Source organism: Streptopelia decaocto, assembly GCF_964273445.1.
Source record: "Streptopelia decaocto genome assembly, chromosome: 8".
NCBI lineage: Eukaryota > Metazoa > Chordata > Aves > Columbiformes > Columbidae > Streptopelia > Streptopelia decaocto.
In genome coordinates this window covers 14,665,139-14,690,570 of record NC_138662.1, presented here as the reverse complement: position 1 = coordinate 14,690,570, position 25,432 = coordinate 14,665,139, and the positions used below count along the sequence as shown (strand labels likewise).

The window sequence follows — 25,432 nt, the reverse complement described above, 5'->3', positions numbered from 1 at the left end:
AAAGAAAACAGAGGAAGAGTCCCACTGACTGCAGTGGAAATACTCCCAACAGTGCCCCTTGCCAAAAACGTCCAGCAACTATAATGCAGTAAAAATAGCCTTCTCTCTTCTTTGTACTCACACTGTTTTCTAAAATACAATTATTTTTATCTGAAAAGCAAGATCAGGGCAGCCAAGCAAAACAGTGCGGTGCACAGCTGTAGCTATGAAGCAATTGATTTAACTACTGAATGTTAAAAATATTCATTAATGAGCAACTTGGTGAATGAAGTGAAGAGGTGTGGGGGAAGATGAAATTAGCTGATATTAAGGACCTGATAAACAAAAATGCCACTACTCTGTAAAATTATCAACTTAATCAAATACAAAAAATTACCCAACTGTATGTTTCTAATTCCAATTACATAAATTACCCCAAGGCTTGTTTTAGAATTGCTAACAGTACATGAGGTTTGAAAGACTTTCCCTTCTGCAAGGAGGCTTATGGCTGTTTGATGGAGGAGCTCAGCCACCCCCTCTTGCCTCATCCTGCCGCTGCTCTGTGTCCTGGCCCAGAGCACAGTGACCCTCGCTGGCATCACCGGGGCTATCAGCACAGTGGGAGTCTTGCTGGTAGTGAAAGCCAAGTTTGTTTTAGGGATAACTACCCTCTTCTGAAAGAGGAAAGCTTGTGCTGAGGCTTAGCAACCCCCTCTCTAAATTGCCAGCAATGCTTAACTGCAAGGAGGAGGGAGCTTTGCCTGCACACGCTATTATTTAATTTCCTTCCAGTTTTGATTACCCACTGACATATCCACTTTTAGGCGCAGAGCAAGGCCTTCATTAATCCAGCTCCCTCTGCTCACTCCTTGACAGATGATGCTAGTTGCTAAGGATCTGAAGCAGGCATCAGCTCGGTGTGCTTTGGATTTTGCCCGGTCTTTGCACATCCTTGCGGGTTGGGATATGCTGCATTATGCACTAGGAAGCTGGTGAGCTGCTTCATCATGGCAGCAAAAGCTGCACAGGAAAATTCTCACATCCTGCAAAATCTCACACGCAAAAGGAAGCGGAGGTTGAAAAACTGCATGCGCAAAAATAGTAACAGCAGTTTTAGAGCCCTGGTTTGAACCTACCAGTAAAAGGGGATTGAGTCGGTTGTTTTCCAAAATACTAAAACCACAGTTCTTATTGAGCTGACTCACACCAGTAGGAGGTTAATTATATTATGAAAACAAATTTTACAGCACCAACACTGACAAATAAACCCTTCCATTTTTAAGATATGTCTAGCATTATAGCATTGTGCTAGCCAAAATTACGCATTAGAATACCATCACATTTCCTGCTCAGTAGACCAAAACTTCCACACAGGTTTTCCCAAACATTTAAGTTATTTTCATCACGGTTCCCTTTTTCTTTCAGCATCTCCTAAAGGATGCAGGGAATGAACCTCTTTTAACAGTCCTGCATTTGGCTGCTCTAAATTGGACAGTGGCTTGCATTTCCAACATCTCAAGGAATACAAAATTACATCAGTGTACATTTTCTGTGGCAAAAATGTACACTTTCAAATGGAATTTGTTTTCAGCAATCATAACACTAAGTGGACTGTCAGAATTTAACTGCAGAAGTGAAGCAATTGAGTTATTTCTGCTCCAACAAGGAAACAACAACATAACTCTTTCAATTCATGTAAATCGGGTGGTTGATGTTTAACACAACGGAGCAAATAGAGACTCAGTCGCTTTCCTCCTACACAGCCATCCAAGGAAGAAACATGTTAGAAAGCTTTGAGCCTTGTTCAGCATCACTGACTATTCAAATGCCTTTGCAGAAACAGAGGTCTCTTACTTCTAGCACCTCTTTGATCTTTATTAAATGATCTGCCATCTCAGTGGCTATCTTACATACACAAACAGTGATTTTACAACAACATAATGGATATTGTCTCTGTGCCCTTACTAATAAACCTTTTTTATTATTATTTTTAAGTATTTCTAACACAGATTATTGGAAAGGGGAAAAGGAAAGGAAGAAAGCCACCTAGAAATGGACCCAACACATTATTATTTCAATACTTGCAGTCTCTTACCATCATCTTCACATTCTTCTAGAGGCTTCTGCTGTTTGTTCAGGCACCGTGGATCTAGCCAAGATGTTGTTTTTGTGTTATGGCTGGAAACCAAAAATGGAAATATGACCTTTGTTAATAAAGCAGAGCTGAAGTATCAGTGACATAAAAGTATATATCCTCGTTACCGTTCAACAGACCTGAAGGCATACTTTGGCTTCAGAAGAAATATTACATTTTGATGTTTTGCAAATCACAAGAATCTTGGAATTGAAAACACAAAGGTGAAAAGTGAAAATATACAGAACAACATTCCTGACTGGAAGGATGCATGTGAAAGCTGCAATATTATAATATTAATTTCCAAACTTCTGCTTTTGGTGGTTTGTTTCTTAATTCCAGGACCTGTGTCTGTGTCATTTGCCTCCTGAAGAAAAGACAGAATTTTCCCTTTGTTCCTAAACCGTGCAGTGATCTTTGTTCCTGCAAAAGACCTCTGACATTTGTCCAGGTTTGACTCAAGCATTAGTCAAAAACAACACTGCCAGTGAAAACTTTTTAATTACACAAATAAAATTGTTCTGTCAAAGCCTTTGATGGAAGTTGAACAGCTTTACTTTCAACTCTTCCTTTCTACAAGTCCCCTGACAGTATTGCGATGCCAGTCCCAGAGGTGAAAGCTGCATAGCAAACAGGCTTCAAATACATTTTCTAGAAACTATTCTCCCATCATTTCATTTGCATACAGAGACAATCTTGTAATATAATGCCTCTTCTACAGCCTGATGTCATCTCAGACATAACCCACAAAGATAGCCCTCCAGTCCCTGAGGTATCATTTATCTAGCTTAGCCTTTAACACTGCTTAACAGTAGTAATGCTATTTACTTCCCCTTCAAGGTCTCAGAGAGGTTTACAAACTTAACCTTAGCCTCACAACAGTCTCATGAAGCTGGAAATGCTGTAATGAGGGCTATGATCCCTGAGGAACTAACAACTGACCAGCAAACTTGTATTTTATTGCAAGAATAGGAGACTGCCCTGTTCTTAGGATCTGAGTGTGTAAATAAAACAGCCTTGTTTTAACACATCCTGCTATCCAGCGCTCCCAAGGCAGAATGAGCAAACGCATTTAATCTTTTTGTACACTTCAGAGCAATTAATCACCAACTAGAAAACTGAACAGCAGAAATGCAGCAAGTCAGGCAAATTAACAGTAATAAAACAGAGGGGTTCTGCCAACTTGTAAATAAGAAAGTCTGTAATCTGGCTGAGAAATAGGGCGGTGAGAGGACAGCAATGAAATATTTGCATACTTTGTGCGACTTTGTCTGGCTCACCAAAGGCTCACAACAGCGTGGTTTGCTGAGGCACAGAAAATTTAGCTGAACACCTTTCAGATCACACACTCAGAGGGACAGAATCATGTTAGATCTGTAACACACATAGATCTACATGCAGGGTAACGAGGGACTGGGATACTTTGGGTAATGAAAAACCCAATTAAAGCACCAGAAAACACATCTTGAGAGCCAAATTGCTTCAGCTACAAGCCATCAGGATGGGTTATCCGACATGCAGCTCTGGTCCCACTGGGGCTGTGCTGGTTCTGTGCAAGCAGCTCAGATGTTCCCACGCTGTTCCCTTCAGCACCCTGCTTTGATAACCCAAAGAACTGTAGATGATGGTACAGACATCTGAGCCAGCTTGGGTCCACACAGCTCATTAGCTGCTCTCTTAATTTGATACAAATCAAACTAAATTGTTTCTAGGCTCAGGGTGTCCTTAGAATTAATAGAACTGCAGTTATTCAGTGCTGCATCCACACTAACACGTTCTCACACAAAATCACCCCTTGTGCGTATGTATTGTCAAAATGGTCAATCTGCACGGCAGGGAAGGAAGCAGTTGGTGTGCCACTAGATTTCCGTGCCAGACAGACAGTCGTGTATGCAGGCTACATTTTTCCACCACATATATGATTCTCCTGCAAAAGGTCTAACAAATTATTTAAGTTGCTACAGTCCTGCACTGTTAAGAGAACACATCCACATAGAGACTACAGCAGTGATGGGGATGGGTTTTGGGGACATCAGTGGCAGCAGCAGAACCCCTTGCTGTAGCACCTGTATGGATGGACAGCAGGGGCCCACGCGGGGAAAAAGAAAAAGGGAGCAACCAGCTGCTTGGGCAGCATTTAGAGCTCATCATCTGTCCTGCTCCAGGGAGGAAAATGGCAGGCTGGGTGGGCTATTACACAGGCTGTGTTATATACATTAAAGCCAGAAAGTACAGCAAAGAATGAGGCACCCTGAGGATAATAATTAGGGGTAGAATATCGTGTTTAGGATAATTAACACATTTCCATTTCATCTGATATGCAGCTGATGAGAATTTACATTGTGCCTTCTAGACTTTGGCTCACACCAGGGGTTTGGTGGAGCCACTTCAGGTAATTGAGAACGTCCTGCAAAATGGCCTTTTTTACAGTAGCCCTCTCCCAGCTGGTGAAGAGCTGCTGCGCTGCTCTCAGTCACTCCTCAGATCTTCTGGCACTCTTTTCTGATGTGTATCCTGACATTGTAGCCAAGGCAAAACCTGTTCTGATGAACCTTTCCTCGTCTGTCTCCAGAAGTCCCCTCTTCTGATGATGGAGCAGGACTGGTCCCCTTAGTGCCCTACTCCAGCACAACACTCTGGAGAACCAGAAGGAGCAATAGCAGAGGGGATTCTTCTGTACTAACTGGCCACTGGCTTCTGGTGCACAGAGAATCTCCGTTTCCAAGACCACATTAAACAGACCATCAAATCCAAAATCAATACCTCCCCCCTTTCCTCTATTTGGACAGCTAAGGGCTTGAGTTTCATAAGCTAATTGAATTTTAATGTCTATCTAAACTCTGTGCAAAAAATCTCTTTCACTAACAGGTCCCATTTTATAAGTCACACCTACCTCAATAAATCCAGACAAGTATAATTAGAGACTATTATTTATGGCATGAAAAAAATCAATATCATCATAAAACTGCTGACAGCACTCAGCGCTCAGGCAAAGACTGCAGAGCACGAGGTCCTTCTTGCTCTTCCAAACTTACTGTGCCTGCTTGGCACTGAGCTATGCCTTCTGCAAACCACTGGAGCATGTTAACACACTTGGCCCATTTGCTCTGACAGAGAAGACAACACACAAATTCCATTCCTTAGTTCTGCTGCTGCCTGGGCACATGACCGGAGGAATTCTCTCTGCTGCATTATGCACAGAGGCCAGCTCCAGAAATGAAGTCTCTGCCCTTTTAATTACGAGCTTTCATTCCACCTGTGAAAACAACTGGCCCATGTTTTATAAGTGTCTGTTGTTTTTGTGACTACCCTCATAAAACAAGCAATTCCACCTGCCTTTGAACTCAGGAGTAATTTGGATGTTAATCCAATCCAGAAATGCAAAATCCCTTCACAACAGTAAAGAACTTACAGCTCTGCAACATAACTGTATACACTATATATTTAATACACACACAAAATGCATCCATGGAGGTTTACTTATGCCCAGAGAGAGGGAGAGAAGGAACTAGGACAACAAAAATGTGCTTTACTCTATAAAATAGACTTCTCCGTTCTCGGTGTAGGCCATCTCCCAGTTTTCTGGCAGAGGACCTAGGTTATCCTCAGCAGAAGGAGGTAGGTATTGAGGGAGGTTCTGAGATGGTTCCGTGGTGGGAACGTTGATGTGGCTATCAATCGCAGACGGTGGGGCTGTCTCCCTTATGATATGCGTATTATGCTCGTCTTGGTCACCAGACTCTGCTGCAGAATAAACAAAAGCACAAATAAAATTGAAAATCAGATTTTTCTCCTCCCATTTGCTTCTCTGGGTTCACCCTTATAGTTTTCCTCTCCCTGGTTTTTAATTCGCAAGACATAGCAACAGATGAACCGAGGGCAGGGACTCTGCTGTCTTTTTTCCAGCAGGGAAGAGCTTGCTCTGCCCAAACAAGCTCTGCCAGCCAGACCCTTGCCAGCGCAGATCAGGAGCTGTGAACAGCTACCGTGCTTGCTCTAATAGGACCTGCTGAGGTACCAAAGTCTTCCAGGCTGGCTGGGGCCAGAGCTCACTGATGTAGATGAGTTCAATGGGATTCTGAGCAGGCTTACAGGTTCACTCCCACCGTGCTTATTGTGGGACAGGGATTAGGAGAATGAAATTTCCTTTTTGAAGAATCATCAAAAAGGGAGATTTTTGCAAGTGGGGAAGGTAGCCAGAGGCTCAGATTCAAGAAGCTAATGGTGAATGACTTTAGCACAGTGCATTATTTTAAATTAAAAATTGAAATGGATGTCAGCACTGCATCACGTATCCACATGTTGCTGCTTACTAGTGCCTGTTCTAGCTGTCTGAGGAGGCTTTTTCCATGGCTCATCACTGTATCCTTCCAGTCAAAGTCACTCAGGAGTATTTTATTATTAATCTGGCCCTTTTGCCTCTAAGGAAACATTTCTGATGCTTATGTCCATGCAGTTTTGAGCTGTATCCTTTCAGCACTGCTGCTCATTCCCTGCACCCCTAATCACAGTAAATGCTCTCCACGAACCAGGTTTGTGCCTCTAACTCCTTCACAGAGAGGTTTTGACAACAACAGACAAATTCTAAAACTATCCCTGTGTCTACCAAAGGAATTTTCTCTCTTCAGTTCTTGAAGGTGTTGAAAATTCATGGCAGTACTTCCAAATCACCTGGGACCACCAGTCACCAGTACATGCTGCAGGCAACACGCCAAGTGGAAGACAGAGAGATCAGTGTCACCCTGTGCCGTGTCCTCAAGCAGTGGGACTGAAAGGGCTTCCCAGCTGAAACTTCATCTCAGTCTCCAGACTGGAGACTGTTGACATCCTCAACTCACAGTCCACAACCTTGGTTTCTGGGGGGGGCATTAACTGCAGCTCCTGCTCTGTGTCTAGTGTGTGTGCTGCCTTTACAAGAAGGCAAGATATTGAAAACAATAAACTGGGAGAAAAGGGAAAAAAAAGAGCTAGACTATACCACTACTCTTAGCTGCCCGCTTTCTAGCCTTCCTGGTGTTCGATATTTTTAGGTAGAAGCTGACAAGATAAAGAAGCATGAATGAATCATCGCCAGCTTAAGACTGCGAGTGTAAACATGTCAAAGTCTGGAAAACACAAGTCATCAAGACATCTTCTAAGGAAGCAGGAGCACGTTAGTGTGGCTAGCACACTTACATGTGAAATAAGCATAAGGAATCACTTTGGTATACAAGAAATAACTCTTTTCTTGATTCTGTGCCCATTTAATGGAGGTGTGATAACATTGTGACAAATGAGCTGCACCTTCAAGTATTTCATCTTGTGAAGGAAAACAAGGAACAGAAATGATGGTGGAGTCAGTTCAGGGGCACCAGACTGAGACTGACAGCAAGGAGGTCAAACAGCATCTTCCACCAACTTCCTCCCAAAATCAGATCCCGTAACAAGGGCTGAGGTTGTCACCATGTCACAACATGTGAGAAACTACCCTTAGGTAAAGGAGCTGGTTAGCAGAGACAGAAACTCCATCCTGGGGGGAAATCAGGCCAGCCAGGAGTGATTTGGGTAAGAAAGTTGTAACAAAGCGCAACCCTCAAAGCCATTTGATAGTTTGGCCCAGAGAGAGGCAAATCTAAACCTCAGCCTAAATACATTTACAGCTCTACACAGATGTTAGAGCCAACACTTTGGCAGTTAGGAACTGGCATGACAGCTCCTATGACTCATCAGAGGCTGGGAGGGAAAATTGTTATGGTGGTGGGAAGTGATCAGAGGACAAAGGACCAGTCACCAGTGATGGTGAGAACCCAGAGCAAGCAGTTGTGAAAGGCTTGGGGGTGCTGATAATGCTGCTTGCTAAGGACCTACCTCAAAGGGAGTTAAGAAGATTAATTCAGTTTGAAACTGAGCTGAATAAGTAATGCTCTAAGCGGTAACAAATACTAGGATTGCAGACATGGGGAGGAGCTTCACAAACTTCTAGAAGTTTCACTTCTGTGGAAACTCAACTGATCTCTAACAGTATTTTGCTCTCAATCTGCCTGCACAGCACTTGATTTTAGATTGTAAAAGTTTCCAGTGATCTTTCAGCCAATGCTCAAAGGTAGCCATGGTGGGACTGAGATCTCTGTTTAGTAGGACACAAGGCCTTCATAAAAATAGAGAGCTTGCACCCATGCTTCAGACCTCATTCCTGTAGCAAGCAGCTCTTAGTTTGCTGGAAGGTACCTTGGAGAGGAAGACCTAGTGATTGTATGTGACAGGTATCTCTAGAAGGAAGGAAGGGGAAAGGACAGCAACATATTTTGGAAGTAGCAATCATTAATTTCAAATGTATACTGGTTGAGCCATGTCATACTGTTTATAATGCCTGGAACTGTCAACCATAGCTCAACTCTCCTTTGAATGTTCTGCAACCAACTGATTTGTGTTTTTCGCCATCTTTTTCTCATCAAGCTCAGTCTCACCAGGCCTTTCTAGAAGACAAAACTATGCATATGATTGTCCACACACAGACACCTGTCACCCTGGCGCTGCTGGCCAGTTCTGTCAGGGATTGACAGCTTTGCAGGAAACCCATTAAAAATAAAAAATCCCCCTCCAAAAACCTTCCTCATGTATCATAACTGATGGACGGCGATATTTTCATTTTACCTGTGAAGCTGCTGCTCATTTCAGGTACATCATCCTCTTCCTCATTCTCTGCATGCACTATGCCAGCATTTTGCATATCATTGTAAGACTTGGTTCGCTTTGGAGTTGACTGCTTGGAGCCAGACTGCAGGTTTTGTAAAGCATCGGTGGAAGTCACTTTCCCACTGAGGGGCTGGCTGGGAGGCTTGGGCGTTCCATAATAGTTACCTAGGCAATAGAAACACATTTGCATCTTCAAAAGAGAGCAGTTCATAGCAGAAAAAATTCTGTTTTATTTTCATTTCAGTTCCATCAAAATCTCTGTCTCTCCCCATGCGTGAGCAAATAAATAAACTAACACATGCCATCCCCATTTTTGGGAGGCATATTTCATCTCTAGAGCAGACACAGAAATATTTCCTGCCTTTTAAGTTATTCTTGTTGCATCTAACAGGAGAAGCAATGGTTGCATTGTTTAGGTGCACTGAGCATACAAGGGCTAAAACAAAAGGCAGTCACGGTGAACAGCAAAACTTCATCTCGTTACATCTGAATTTCAATTAGTAGCCTTTTTACATGTGTGCACCCACACAATGCTGTGGCAGATCTGGAGTGAGCCCTGCAGAAAATAAAAAATTCATTACTGCCATCACCCAGATAAGTGATGAAAGGCTCGATGGCCTGCTTTAATACACAGGTTCTTTTAGAAAGGATGTTGCACTTAAAAAGCAAAAACTATTCTCACTCTAGAAGAAATCTTTGTCAAAGGAGAGAAAAGGAAAGTCACCATGTGGCACTGCATTCTGCAAAGAGAAAACTCCACCGTTGGGTCAACTTGGGTAGAAGTGAACAAACAGACCTTCAAGCAAAACTTCAAGGGACAAAGATGCACCCACAGTTGTGCAAACCACAGCTCTTGGCAGACATCGCCAGATGTGCTGCAAACAGTGGAAAGTGCTTGGGATACTTTGCTGTCATTTAAGTGACCATGAAAGAAATGCAGATGAAGTGCAGGTTTGTTGATGCCAGAACTGCACAGAGGTTATTTCACTGTTCCTGTTTCACTGCACCTCAAACAGCACAGTGGTGCTTGACTTGCCCTGAAATGCTCCACAGGCATCTCAGGTCTGGAATCAGTTCCCTCAGCACTGGGCATTATAGGAAGTCAGGCCTAGTGCAAGGTGCGTCGTTTATTTTTTTGTACAATGACCTGTGATATACAACAGCTATAGACAAAACTCTCCAAATTTTCCCTTTCAAGGATTATTTTTAGTTTTCATTTGCTACCTTCAGATGCCAAGGGTGAACTTAAAAATTCTCCCCTATACTTTCTGGCATGACAGAATACAAAGGATGCCCTCCCATAGAGCTTTGTATAAACATGTGGGGTGCATGCATACAGCTTCAACTGCGGCAGCAGCACAAAATTCTTCTCCAATATACACATGTACATTTGATTACATTTTTCAACTATCTCCATAGGCTATGTATAACCTGAAAGCATTTTTCAATTTTTCAGTACCTAATTAGCGATATATTTAATATCCATTACCCAGAAAGTGTACATGCTCCTCTACTACCTCTGTTACACTAGATGAAAACCACATGCCAAAGGCACATTGCGCAAAGGCACTTTAAAACCTCATTTGTGCTAAAAAAGATATTATTTTTCCATTTATTTTTATACATATGCAGGTGTATTTTTGTTTCAGAAGCAAAGAACATCATTCATACAGTGCGCTTTGACACAGAGTTTAAAGTTAGCCAGGAAGCTCTACTGTATGTAGTAGCTCCACTCACCCAACTAATTTCATTCTGCTCAGCCATCACACACTTGAGGTTCAAAACAACAAATCCTTTCACTTTGGAAGTACGAGTTGTTAATCTTGACTCCTGTTTAGCGGACTGAATGTCCCTTCCCATTAGAGCATTAGTGCCCGACAACCCCGAAGCTGTGTGTGTTGCCAGCTGTAGGGTAAGGCCATAGGGATCACGTGTGTCCCACCTCTCACAGATTTCAACCTGAGACTCTGGAAGGTCTCTGGACATGTCAGGAGCAAAGGAGACCAGGAATCACCCTGGATCAGGCTGGTAGAGTCCATCTGGGAAGACCAATTTGGACACAGATTGCTCTTTCCCACTAACTGCCTTCCAAGAGGAGAAAAACTCTTACAGTGCTGAGACAGGAGATGCTGGAGGAGCTCCTATCTCCATGGTTTTACAGCCAGAGTACTAGGACAGCAACACGTGCAGGCTTGTCTTAACAAGGTGTGTTTGAGCCTGTATACAACGTCGTGGATTCAGCTCCATAGGAGCAGCAATGCTCTGCAATGCTTTCATCTTCTGTTCGTCATCTCAGAATCTTAAATGTACATTGATGCATAATTTATAGGGAGAGGGAAATTACTTCTTCTGGAAAAGGCTCTAATGGGGATGGAGGCTCTTCAAGCAGGTTGCAGTCTCTGCTAGAGAAATTATTCTTATGCTCTATATACTGCAGGACTATTTTATACAAAAAGAGGAGGAAGCGGGGAGAGTGAGTGCAAAGGGAAAACACAAAGGTAGGTGGGCACAAAAAGGATGTTCTACCCTGCTGTCATCCTATCCATTTCAGCATTTTCCTTCAGAATGCTGCTACTTTGGGATTCTGAGGGATTTTTTTTTTCCTCCACACAAAATGTGTATTTTCTAAGGATATTAACTGCTAAGCAGAGAGATCCACGTGTGTGCCACATACATAAGAACACTTTTGATTTATGGCACTGCACATCACTATTTTGTGCAAAATTTATTTCAGATTTGTTGTAAACGGTTAAATCTTTTTGCAGTTAATGCAACAAAGTGATTGAAGGGGACATACAGCAAGTGTGGATTATTTCTCCTGGACAAGAACATAGCACAGATGTTACCATCCTCCCTCCAATTACAGACAAATATATTATTATATCTTTGAGTTTCCTTCCTTATCAGTTCCTCTAGCAACAAGCAAGGTCAGAGTTCCTAATAGTCCATGAAGAGCTGTTCCTCAGCAGAAAAACAGGCTTCTCTAAAGCATCTCAGATTTGCTTACACTGAAATCATTAGTCACTTTTCAAACCAGCCGTAGTTGTTGGTGTTATGAGTGAATAATGATTTTCTACCAACAGAGTGTGGTGTCTTAGAGGATCCCTACAAGTATATATGAACAGATGCAAAAAGCAAATACGAATTTGAAACTGAACGTGGCTCTGCATGTGTGGGTTTTGTTTTGCAGAATATGGGAAATGCAGCCATTACGGCTGAATTTTCTTTTTCCTCCACAAGAGGCAGATTCAGCCTGAGTCAATATTAAAAAAAAATAAATCAATCACAGCTCTTCCTTCAGATCCACACAAGGACATACAGGTTTGAGAAACAACCCAGCTTATGATGAAAAACTGCAAAATAAAGCTTCAATTGAGCTTCCAAGTGACATGGGGAATGAGAGAAAACAGAAATACTCTCTTTTCCTCATGTTTGCTGGGTGCAGTCAGAACTACTTCTTGAAGCAGTTCTTTTTGAAGATACGGTACATGAGCCTGGGGATGGGGGCAGACACACCATTAGGAGAGACTGGCACTTAAAATGATCATCAAAACTCATGTTTAATCCTAGAAATTAGAAAGAGAAAATATTTACCCTGTGACTCAGAAATCCAAACATGCACCATTAACAACTGATAGTGAACAGCCCAGCAAGAGTTTTAAAACATTCAAGCTCGACGTTATTTGTTCAAATTAAATCTGTCAATGTTTATGAAAAAACATACATTTAAAAATATGCTTTAACAGTGTTTTGTGAGCCACTTGTAAGCCTAAAGAAGGGGCTAACTTCATAGCCAGTGTAATTTGTACTGAATATCCAATCAGCTCTAATTATTAACAGCATGTTACATGTGCATACACAAGCATCTGTCATCCCAGAGGATCCCAAAACATTTTCCAAAGTCAGCACAGTAGTTAGGGCAGGACTCCCTGGGGTGCTGAGCTCTTCCAACGGCTCAGGTAAAGCTCTGCAGAACTTCTGAGCACTGTGTCCCCAACGTGATGTCTCAAAGCTGGAGAAGAGCAGCCCATCTCCCAGACGATGGAGATTTCTTGATCAAAGCACTGGAAAAACCTCTACTTTTCTGTGGAAACGCCAGTTCTGAAGCAGCCAGCATGGCAGAAATGACACTTTCCCATGTCTGATTCCTATGGGAACTGGGCTTCTAAGCTTTATCCTCAAACACATTTATATTCTGCCTACAGCAACTGAATTAATAGCTAATAACAATGCATTCACTCAGTAGATGTACATACCATTAGCTGAATTCCTTGTCATCACCTTTCACTAACCCTTATTTTATTCAGTCCCCTGATGCTTAAAAGTTATTTAACCACAACTGAAGTTTGATGGCTTTTGCAGCCAAAGCCATGACTTAATCCATGCACTCTAAAGCACCACTCAGGAGAGTGCACAAAAATAACAATAATAATGAAAAAAAACCCAGAACAACTATTTGGAATGAGCTGATTCCTTTTCATCCCCTTATCTCTAAGTGTCAGCAGCTTACACACTTCAGCATCACACACAGTAATTAGACTGTGGTAACAGCTAATCACAACAATAAGACAAGTTCTCATCATCATAACACTTCTTCCTCTGCCAATTCAAGCAGTGATCATAATCAATGTAAGCAATCTACAGCAGCTTCCTCTCTGTCCTGCAGCTTATGTATTAAAGCTATACTATCAGCCAAGACAACTTTCTTTTTAAGTTTTAGAAACCTAGTGGTAATGGAAAATTTGTCCTACCTTTCAAAATAACAAAACATTCTTAGTAAATATTCCTCTGATGAGCAGTAAATTCACAGACAACCTTAAGTTGTTTTTGTGACCTGGAAGCTGAAATGTAATTCAAAAAGCACACCAATTAGCTACCCTTAAGTAATTATAAGTCTACTCCATAAAAACTTTTGGCAATCACCATTTCATTCAATTACAGTTAAAAGGATTTCATCCATCCAAGATGCTGTTTCTAGAATGGGTAGAAATGCATGAGAACAGAGACGCAATCTCAAAGGTGGAATTGATATGAAAGTAAGTGTTTCACTTTGCAGAGAGGGAAGATGAGACCATGGAGGTTGCTGGGCTGGGGACGGGGCGGCAGAGGTGAAAAAAGGTAGAGGAGCTGCCTGCAAGGTCGAGCGGGGCTTGAGCATTAATTCTAATGGTACAACATCAATTGAAGAATGTGGTCCCAAACTATATATTTCAGTTACTTTAATCTGTAGGTGTTGGCTTTGCTGTAGCTATTCTTTATTTTCTGGGGAGGAGGATTTGTCTTGCTTTTCCGATGTGAAGAGATTTAGTCCTGGGACTAGGAGTCCATTTGTCTCTCAGGGAAGTACTGAGCAGAGTTCTCACAGTTCTGAATTTATTGACGCCTACAGTGAGGCATAATTTTGCAATTATAAGAAAACCCAAGAAACAGAGAGGACTCTGCATCCACAAGAAGTGCATCTGAACTTCAAAGCTACCACTGCTAACAAGGACTCCATTAACAGCTCATGTTTTTAAAAAGCAGTTCATAGCTCACTGTATTGATGCGAGTGGGTATTTTGGGAAACAGACTTGGAGATAAGCAGTAAAATTAAGCAAGGCCTTGACACAGAGACTTTAAATGTAATTATTAATGTAATTGTATTCTTTTCTGACTTGCAGCCCTTCTTCTCTGCACTGTAGAAGAACCAAAACAATTGACCCTTAATTTTAGCAGAAGAGCCTGTGCTCATCCAACTCAGCAAGGGTGCTTGTGTCTGATAGCACAGGATGAATTGTTTCCTGGGAGCAGAACTCCTGCTACAGTGTTTTGTCTGTTTTCCTCCCAGATCACATTCTGCTACATGTTTCTACATTTAGATGACAGATCTGGCTGCTGTCTTGGGATTCACCTAGCTGCAACTGCACATTGATTAGCAATTGCCTGGAGGAAATTCGGAGTATCCAGGCAACCAGGAGGTGGCCGCAGATACAGCATCTGGATCGGAAGCAAAACATAGGCAAGGAAAGAGATCTCAGATAAATTAACCTGCAATATATGCAAATCTGATTTGCTTTAAATAGTAGATTCTCTGTCAGGTTTTGCAGTTATTAATGGTGAGGTGAACTGAAAGATCAGTCTGGGTTTCTTGTCAAATTAGTGAAAACGTTACAATATGCACATTTCAATTTATGTCTGAAATTTAACATACTTTCCAATTAGTATCCTCATAGGCAATGACAGCACAGCAGAAAGTCACCTACAGATTAAACTCAGTCTCATTTATTCTGATTTTTCCCATGTTGAGATATCACTAAGTATTGCCATATGGTACTGTTCACACTCATGTACAGCTGTGTCCAAATATATTTTATGCATCAAAAATTTCTAACAAGCCAAAACAAAGCAAAGATACTTAAAGTAACACATAAGCAGTAAGATCTTGGTAGCATGGAGCGTGAGATGGCTGTGGGAGCTCAGGGTGTTTCCTGAACTCAGCTACATTAGAGCAACTGCTATATCCACATGCAAACAGACTAAAAAAAGAAATCATATGGAACATAAATAAGCATGTCCTTGTGCATGGTATATAAAGAGAACACATGAGAAGCAGCTGCAACACACAATGCTGCAGGAATCAAGCAAATATGATGTTAAGCCACAGCAACATGCAAGTCTTCTTGAAAACACTGAAATATTTATATATATACTCCCACCATGAGAATGTGTTCCATTAATACGTTGTGTTTCCAAAGGATGGTGGCTCACTGTGTGCTCTGCAGCGGCAGGGAAATGCCAGGCTGCAGAGGCCAGAAGGGCTGCACGGCTGCAACAGAGCCGGATAATATCAGCCAGGAGCAGCCAATTCTAGAGGCAGCCCCGAGCGCAGCCAGCACCAAGAATCAATGGCAAAATGCACCTGGCTACCATCTATCCATTGACGGCTATGAGCGGTCTTCGATACATCGCACTGCAGTTAGAGAGTAAGTAACACCTTAAAACAACCTGAGATCTAACTCAAGAAAAACGCAACCAACTCACTATATCCTTTTTTGACAGAGGTGTTTGGGAACCACCTTTTCTCCTAAGGTTCATGTTCTAAGATGCATCAAGAAACAATGAGGAGCTGGACAGGTAATGAACAATTTCAGAGAGTACACATTGGAGAACTTCTTATTGAAACTGCACAGAGAGATGCTAATCAGGAATGCCATAGGGAATTCAAAACCACACTGAAACCATAACAGATATTTGAATACTTGCTTTTAGAGAGAGTTCCTCAGCTACCATTGTAGCTGTTTGTGAAATGAAGCATTGTTACCAGGTGACACTTCAGTAAGCAGTACTCGTGTAACACTGATAGTTGTGCACACACACAAGAACATGTCTTTTTTAACCACTAATTGTTAAAAAAAAAAAATTAAAAAATAAAGGAAATAAAAGTATAAAAGCCAAAGACAGAACAGGAATCACTCTGCAGTGCACAGATGTGGGTATTTGACTTGATACATTGTAATGGTGCTAAAGGAGCCAGTATGATTTATTGAATCAATCTGTAGTACGGAGACATTAATAAGCGGATCTTATCTTATTAAGCAGAACATGTTGTTCTGCTGCATGGGCATCCCCAGCATCTGCCACCCTTCCTGTCATGTTTCGATGCCACAGACACAGCTCTCATTTCAAGGTTGTACCAAGTTGGCAAAACACACAGCCTGTAAAGGCACCACAAGACCAGTAAAGAAAATCCAGCCATTTTGCTAAAGCAGCTGGGGGAGAAGAGCTGCTACAGAAAAACCCAAGGAGAACTATCACATCAGATAAATTAGGCTAAAGGCATCTTGATTTGAAGCATGTTGCTGAGTACACCTCTCTACTTCAGCTGAAATTCTAACTGCACTATTAAGGTAATTTATTACACTCATTAAGTACCACAATCAGAGACCCTGTCTACAGTAGCTAGTTTTATACACTTTAAAAATGTTAGCAAGTCACCCCGTTACATCTTAGTCATGAGACTAATGCAGATTACTTATTACTTCTCTTGGCAATCACATAACACTTGTCCTGAGAATGAAAGATGATGCCTTGACAATAATATGCTATAATGTAATAACCCTTCACATGTTAAAAAGTGCAGCACTTTTTCTTTTGAGGATCACTAAGTGCTGGGCAGGCATTCATTAATACAGCCTTGCCAGACCCTGGCGACACAGCCATCCTCATTCAAAATCCAGCCACCATGCTAAAGTCCCCCTGCACAGCACCCATCTCCTCTGCTGCCCTCAGCACAGCCCTTTGAAACGTCACTGCCCCACTCCCCCCCTCCTATTTGTACTAGGAGATAACCGCAGGCACAGGATATCTGCTGAAATATTAATGAAGAGAGACTTAAGTGTTGTTTTAATGTTCTCCAGGCCAGTAACCTGAAGTACAGAGAAGTCACCTGATTTGCCCAGGGCCACTCAGCAGCTGTGGCAGAAATTGGAATAAAATTTAGAAGCTGTGGTTCTGCTCAAAATAGTCCTCCCTTGGGGTCCCCGTGAGAGCCTGCAATTCAAATGCAGAAGTAATTGCTAAATAATTAGTAACCTACACAAATACTTCCGTGCATCCATCAGTATTCTATGCCCTAAGGTACCATTCAATAAATGCCTGAGATTACAATTATCATGGTTTCCTATCCACCAGAAGGCCCAGACAAGGTGCACTCTAAAAAGACTCTTCCTTCCTAACAAGTATAGTCAATGGGAGTTACTAACTGTCTTGAGCATGTTGTGTGCAGCTTTACTAGCAAGCACATGGTGCAAAAAGCACTAATACTGGTGCAGCATCACAGCTTTGGGCAGGTCTTCCAGGATTTCGGCTCCAGTTCCTGGCTTCACATGATCAACATGTAGCTTTCATTAGGGGGAATAAAGAAATTCCTAGGCTTTATTGTTAAAACTCAGCATATTAAACCTGGAACTGAAAGCCTCAGGAATTAAGGCTTGCAAACGCCCCCTCCCACCTGATCAGGATTTTTGGAGCATTTTGGGTGCAGAACACACCATGGAGGTGACAGGTGACCAGAAAAGCAGCTGCCATGCCCGCTCTGCATTCACCAAGGATGTGAATTAAAAACTGCCCAGAGGAACCTATTTGCCAGAAGGAAGAATAATGACATTATGCGGCCCAGTAGGTAGGCAACACCTTTTATGCCCTATTCAGCTTGCAGTTTCTCTCTTTGCAATTAGAGCACTGTGGAAACCCGGGTTGTTCTTTCAAAATCTGATACACTCTCCTACTCTTTTATGGTTTCCAGCTGTTCTCTTCTGCTTGTTCTTTATTCTTTCCAGATCAATAGTATCTGTATCAGCAACAAAGTCCTGTGTATTACCCCTCTTCTGACAGCTCCCTCTTTTCTAATCTTGCTCCCTAGAAGTTCCCTTCAGTAACTATCACTAAACAAACGCTCACATTACACCTTCTCCTGCAAGGTTTTGCCAACAACAATGCCAGTATCCGGATGGCTTTATGCCTTCAAGAAGCAAACAAACATCATCCAGCAATGCCAAAACTTTTATCTTGATTATTCGGGTCAGAAATACAGAGGATACATCCATCTCCCTACCACCACATACAGATGCTTAGAAGTTAAGTGCTAAAAGGGACTTTGGGGGACCACCAACCACCCCAAACCACCATCCACCTTGAGCCACATGAGCTTGTGGCTGCCAAGCACATGAAAACTTCCCATTCATCATCACTACTCTCCATTTCATAGCACTCCATTTCCTTCATATCTAAATCACCTCATTACATTGTAATCAAAAGCAGCCCTATCTTTGCAATTGTTTGATTCCTACTCAGTACAATAGGTAGCATTATTAATAATAAAAGCCATGCATTAAAGGTATCATTTTTATTACTCTCCAGAGAGAAACAGAAGATTATTTCTTTTTGTTGAGTTCCATCCCTCTGGTTTACAATAAGCCATCACTAGCAGGGTCAAAAACACAATCAACACCATCATGGTGGTGCATTAAAAAATGCTAATTAAAGTGACCTAAGACTACAAAGCTGGGCAATAACAAAGACTTGGACATGATAAGTCTAACTTACTTTGTGGTCTGGGTTTTTTTGGCAGGTTTTGGGTTTTTTTTTAATAGACAAAATTGCTGGTGATTGGAGCATTGAATTTGAATCACACCATCTTCTGAGATCTAATCAAGACCAACACTGTCCTGATCAATACAGCTGTAAAATAAGATTTCCAAAAAAAGTACAACAAAGCCATTAAAGAAATACTGAAAGGCAGCAAAATAATTTCTTGAAGCTGTAAGTGAAAAATGAACTTTATTTATTTCACATTACAATCAAATAGTAATATGTCTCAATGCATATGTGCACACATCCATCACCATTATTTGCTTTATTCTTATTGATTTTGCCTTCCATGAGCCAGCTTTCCAGAACCACTATGCACCAGCACCACTGATGTCAATGGGGAAAGAGGCTTTTTGGCACTTCTGACAAATTATTCCTTCGGAGTTCAGACACCTCTATCACCCACAGAAACAAAATATGCATCAGCCTCATCTTGTGCAACTCAAAAGAGCAACCCACAAAATCTAAACAGTGTAGCTGCTACTGCATATAACCACATACACAATGATATGACCACGTGCTCACTCTCCCAGATGGGTTCAACATTTCCCAAAAACTAATTCCCAGCTATTCCCAGGAGGCAGCTCACAGACAGTTACCCATTTGGTCTTTCCAAGTGGAAAGGTCATCAGAACAAATATGATCAGGAAGTAATGGTGAGGCAGCTCAGCTAATCTATTTCAAGCACCATGACAAAGAAAACTAATTTAGTGTTATAATTAGAAACACAGAGAGGAAAAAGCTCATTTTGGAGAAGTGCTGCTGCTGGAACGTTAGCATTGGTGCTGATGGAGCTAATCAGCCCCAAGAGGTGGAAGCGTGAAACCAAATTACACATTTAGCATCTTCACGCAAACCAGGTTTGACACTATGATTGTCTGTAGTTGGGAATAAGTATAAGGATTAAAGGTTACTCTAGATGGGAGTTTTTAAAAAAGTAGACTAAACAGTGTTTCAGGACTTTTCCTTTGAGCTTGAAAACCAAAACCACATGTCACAATCCTTTTTGTTCATATTTGATGACTACTTTTCAAAGATTATCAACTATTTGTGTGTAGTTAATGTTTTCAAATGTATTCCATGTTTCTTATTAACAGCTGCAAGAATAAGGCTTTTTCAACTTCTCATAATTACAAGACGACTTGTTTAGCTTCTTGCAAATGGAAATATGACATGAATGAGCTGAAATACACTGGAAGGACTTCGAAACATATTTATTTTCATTGTTTTCTCAAGAGGTACATTTGAATGGTCTCCAGGAGGAAAAACAAAACAAAATAAAACACATAAAAAAACCCCCACAAAAACAAACAAAACAAAAAAACACAAACAAAAGAACCCAAACAAACAAAACACCCTAAAAGGAGTTTTCGGTTTAAAGGATATATAGATTGTAGGTTCAATTACACAAATCCTATTGTGTACCTAAATATGGCCAATTTGCCTTGCATTTTCTTGGAAGTCAAAGCTATCTTTCTCCTCCTCTCACCCTAGTGACATTTCAGTGCCCTTTGGCTGTCTCGGTGCTGTTGTTTGTAAAGCTGTGCTATAAAAAGCATCAACACAATGAGCCAAGTTAAAAGTAATTATCCAATACTAAAGAAGGGAAAAAAAGGCCAAAAAGGCCAAAAGCAGCACAAAGTGTAGCTGCATAGTGAGACACAGCTGGGTGATGAAGGATGTGTACTTAGGGAACATGAAGGGAAAGACGGAGAGCAGGAGGGAAGAAAAATTGAGCAGGGAGACGGGATACAGCAGATACAAAGAAAAGATGCATTTTTCATTCACTGCCAAGCTGCCTTCACTCAGTACTTCTTTACCACAATTCATATTGGATTTTCCTGGCCTACTGCTGTTAATCTTTTGAGGCAGGTAATTCGAAGTGAAGGTAGTTAACTTGAAGGGAAAAGACAAAAGCACAGCAATATTGGAATTTCCTCTGCCAGGGTAGACAGAGGAAAGGGACGTAGAGCACTAGGATGGGAAGTGAGGTCCTAACTCAGGTTGGTTAACATGACTGAGGGTGTTGCAAGTCCAGTGTCCTACCACAGTTATTTGAAGTGCTTTTTCCCTGCCCATGGCTCCATACCTTCATAAGTTCCTACTTCCAGAAGGGTCCCACTTCGCTCCAACTCCAGAAACTCCTCCACAGTCAGAAAGTTATAGTCCACACCAGGCACTTCTCCTTCTCTTGGAGGGCGGGTTGTGCCTGAAAGGAAAAATGAGCATGTTAATATAGTGGTTTTCTTATCAGGAGTGAAAAGGAATAATAAAAATGATCATAAAGAACCAATAGTATCTGAAAAATACAATTTGGTGAGCTACACAGAGAGCATTGTCAAGAGTCCAGTTAGAAGGCCACATAAAAACATGACATAGATCACAGGCTGAACTGGCAGTAGCAGTTGTTCCACCCAATGACGATTTTTTTTTATATTCCCAGAAAGACTCTCTGGCAAAGAAATCTCTCATATCACATGCAGAAACACAGCTGGAAGAGTTTGGTACCTGGGAATATGCCAGCAATTACCTTCCTGCCATTAGCACAGTCTCTTACACTTCAACTTTGCAAAAATTGAAATCTGTATTTTGAGATAATGCAACTTCTTTCAGCTTCCACTATATCTGTATTGCTTTATCTCACCAAATATTCTTTCACACTATAAAGATATTTTCTCCTTTCTTCCTAATATTTTCTCTTTATTTATGCTATTATTTTTTATTAAGCATTAAAAAGTACCATGAGACCATTTTGATGCACTGTTCACACATGCTCACTAAAGAGACAACCTGCAAACTCTTCTCACAGAAGTTCACCGAGGAGCTCATTCCAGTTCAAGAAATACTTTTTCTGTTGAGTAATAATTCACGCTGAATCTTTCTCTAGCACTCATCAATTTAAATAGTACCCATGGAGAACAGGGATCTGATCACTGCTACTCTGCCAGCTCTGAAACTCTTCTCCCCTCTGACCAATTTACAGCCCTTTGAAGCGTGGTGTAAGATGAGTCATTTCATGACTTTTTGCTAAAATGGCTTGGGCCATTGCATTTTAGGTCACTGAGCACAGCTTAATTGATTAGGATCAATTTCTGTTCAATAGCCTTTATTTTCCATTACTCTGGAGGCTAGGGGATGGTTGGATTTTGTACATCTGAGATTAAATATAAGACAGATTTACAAGTGTAAGAAACTGAACTTTAGACAAAAGAGCAGAGTTAGAGAATTGAAGGTGTTAAGTGCTGTGGCCGCAACCAATCTGCTGGCTTGGGAATAACTTCAGAGATGTGGAAACCATACCTAACATTTAATGAAGCATGATTTCTCACTTCTGTGGGACTCTTCCGACCCCTGGGCAGTGCCTTCTCCATGCACACAATTTCTTAAACCCTCTATAACAGGACTGAAGAAAGTATAAAGAAGCTGAGCTTCTGGAAACTAATTGGGAAGATTCCAGCTCTGAGAAGTTGAAAGAGCATAAATTTACCATGTCTGCATCTGGCAAATGTTGTCCTCAAGTGCCAGGGAAGCGGAAAGTCTGCTTATGCCCTATTCATCCGAGAGACTGTTCAAGAGGTCAGCCTTGACAGAGTGACACACTTGAAAGACTATCACTAGATTAATTTCCTTGATGACATCCACTTTCTCCAATATCCTCCATTTCTTGTTTCAAAATAGAAACTCTCTCTCTCTTTTAACTATTTACCATCAGGCTTCAGATAGCCTATAGATTCCTGTGCTTTTTCTGTCATTCCTTCTTTCAGAGCTACGTGAATGGGTGAAGGCAGGAGTAGGAAAAGCAAAAAAGGGGATGGAAATGGTGATAGATATCTCCACCCTACTAGCACAATTACTGTTTTCTGTTTGATTTTACATTCTTTATATTCTTGAATCCTCACAGTAAGACTGTAATGATTTTTACCAAGTAGTTTGTAGCAGAGGGCAGATGTCTTTCACAGATCTAGACCACAGAAACACTGGAACTGCACCACATGACCCTGTCTGCCCCAGTGCCTGCGCTTCCATCTAAAGGCAGGTCCCTGTCTGGCACATGAGGAGCAGGCACGCAGCCAGCAGCTGGGAGGAAGGGTCACAGCCCATATGCAGCATCTCCTCCCTGAGCACCGACACTGCTGTAGATGTTCAGGCTGTCATGACCCTCACCGCAGCATCATGGCTGTTGACCACTGCTGGGTTCCCCTAAACGAGGCCTGTGAGAGGGAAGGAAAAAGAACAAAGAGTCTCAGCAATAGGTATGTCCAAGGATGTGGTGTAGCTGTCCCATGCCTGGAGCACAATGGGAGTGAGTATTAGACTCTGTAGTGCTCCTCATCCAACACATCAGTCAAACTGTCACCCCGAGCCATGCGGCACGCGGTCTGCATGACAAAGATCAGGACACACTTTTTCCCAGTAACTGACAACACACATTCATGAGACACAAAGATCAGGGAACTTTAAGACTCATCTTTATCTTTTAAAGCTGTCTTCTTTATCTGTACGTCCCCACAGAGAGTATTTATTAATCCATTTTTTTTTTCCTTCTGAATTTTTATAGCAGTGAGATTGCAGTCAGCAGTTTACTAGTGCTGGCTGCCTGTTTGACATGACAATTACATCTCTGCCATGATTCCTCTTAGCCATTTTAATGGATCTATTTGTTTCATCTCAGTGTTCTTAATTTCCTGAATATGTTCAAGTTGAAAAACTGCAGATGTGCTCACTATCAGCATGACTGCCTGCAACACATGCTGAATGAATTAGAAACACCAAGTCATAGCATAAAAGAAAAACATTACATCACAGAGATAACATTTGACACCTTGCTTCGGTCTCCAGCAACAAGCAAGAGGGAAAATAAAAACTACACTGGTTAGGATATCTTATCTGAGCGAAGGCGAAAAACCCAACAACTTTCCATGTTGCTGTCTAGAGCAGAGATTGCTTGCAGATGCTCGGGCTGTTATCCTGCTTCACATCTGAGCAAGTGTTACTGAATGCGATTCAGAAAGGCAGGGGGAAGGGAAAACCCGCCTCCGTTTTTCTTGTAGCAGAATGACAGGCGGCCGGCTGGACACACGCCTGGCAGATGGCATTTCAAAGAGTTTTCATGAACCATCTGGGATGTGTACAATGATTACAAACCACGCTTACAACAAAGCCAGAAGGGCTGCTTCACAAGGGGGGTGGGAGAAGAGGGCGGGCGGAAAGAAAGGGGGAAAGAAAAGAAAACCAAGAGGCACGTAAGTAAACTCGATGACTTTTCTCAGGCACAGGACGCAAAGAATAATCGGCACCTTCCAGAGCGAGCGCTTCCATGGCCTGAAACAACTGTTCAATCACTGTGCACCATGTGTGTGCACAGCACAACCCCGTTGCAGGCTGCAAGCAACCATTGGAGCTTTCTGCTGATAAACTCCAAATTGTAAATAAGTCTCTCATCATTAACGTGACTTAGTTATGTGCAAAGCATATTGGGTGCGTGTCCTCCCTCCTCCTTTAAATTGCATTTCAGCATCCTTACCGCAGGATGGTCATCACTGAAGGAGAGGGCTATGGATATGACTGTACCTTTTATCAGAGCTAATAGCAGATCAGACTGCTGCTAATGGCTGAATTAATTGAGCACAATGAGTGCTGCAGACAGCCCAAACAGGAGTTAAGATACTCCACTAGAAAAGGCGAGCCAATCATATTTAAATATGTTAACCTGCCTGCCATGTTTGCACTGAAATATTAAGTGGCATAAAATCTTGTTGCCATTAGGTAGCAATTTAGCTAATTAATTCAAGCGACGTCCCACTGTGTGACTAGGTCAGAATTCTTAATGCTACAACAAGAAGGAACCAGAGGAGAAACTGAGTGGTTATCAACTCCTTCTACACATTTAATGGTTCATAAACTGCCACTCTTATTTGGCTAGAATGTTGTGCAAGATACAAAACTAGACAGACATTAAATTCACAGGAGAATTGCTCAAAACTTCTGTAACCACAGCAGACTTAAGAAAACAAATTAAAAAAAAAAGGCTGCTAGTTAGCATTGCAGGTTTTACCTTTCCTCTTGATCTCAGAAGGTAAAACTATGGATAACATGGGAGGCCCAGATGCCAGGTGAAACGTTTGCCCAGCTGTTGGTTTGGTAATCACACCCAAACTAGCTGCATCCTGGTTTATTCATGCACCACTAATGCTTGGGCCGCAGAAAATGGATCTCATCATGGGTTGCAGACCCCACCTGAGAAATTGCTTATAGACACAAGTGAGTTTGCCCACGCAGAGTCTGATGCTGTATTTAAGATAACTAAATTAAAGCTTGTCATCCATGCCTAGAATAACTGGATTGTGGCTCAGATGTACTGATGACTATCAACTATTATTCTGAATAATTTAAGTGCCCATTTAAAAGACAAATAGCTGCTGCGGTTGTGTTGTCTATCAACCACACTGACAATTACCCAACATGTGCCTAAATTATAGTATGGCCAGATTGTTAATATGTGATTCGGAGACTATT

The 25,432-nt window shown here is 41.7% G+C and overlaps 1 protein-coding gene across 18 annotated transcripts in view; it reads right to left on the bottom strand.

Moving 5' to 3' along the window:
- The window catches only part of MAGI1 (membrane associated guanylate kinase, WW and PDZ domain containing 1), a 341,410-nt gene that overhangs the window by 68,052 nt on the left and 247,926 nt on the right, over positions 1-25,432 (bottom strand). For 17 of the 18 annotated variants that reach the window (XM_082060139.1, XM_082060151.1, XM_082060150.1 and 14 more), the window contains exons 3-6: positions 21,006-21,125; positions 8,747-8,953; positions 5,647-5,857; positions 2,075-2,157 (exon numbers count right to left, since the gene is read on the bottom strand). In XM_082060139.1, coding sequence (XP_081916265.1) covers positions 2,075-2,157; positions 5,647-5,857; positions 8,747-8,953; positions 21,006-21,125 — 621 coding nt within the window. The remainder of the gene's footprint in view (positions 1-2,074; positions 2,158-5,646; positions 5,858-8,746; positions 8,954-21,005; positions 21,126-25,432) is intronic. The other variant, XM_082060143.1, reaches the window with a different exon arrangement.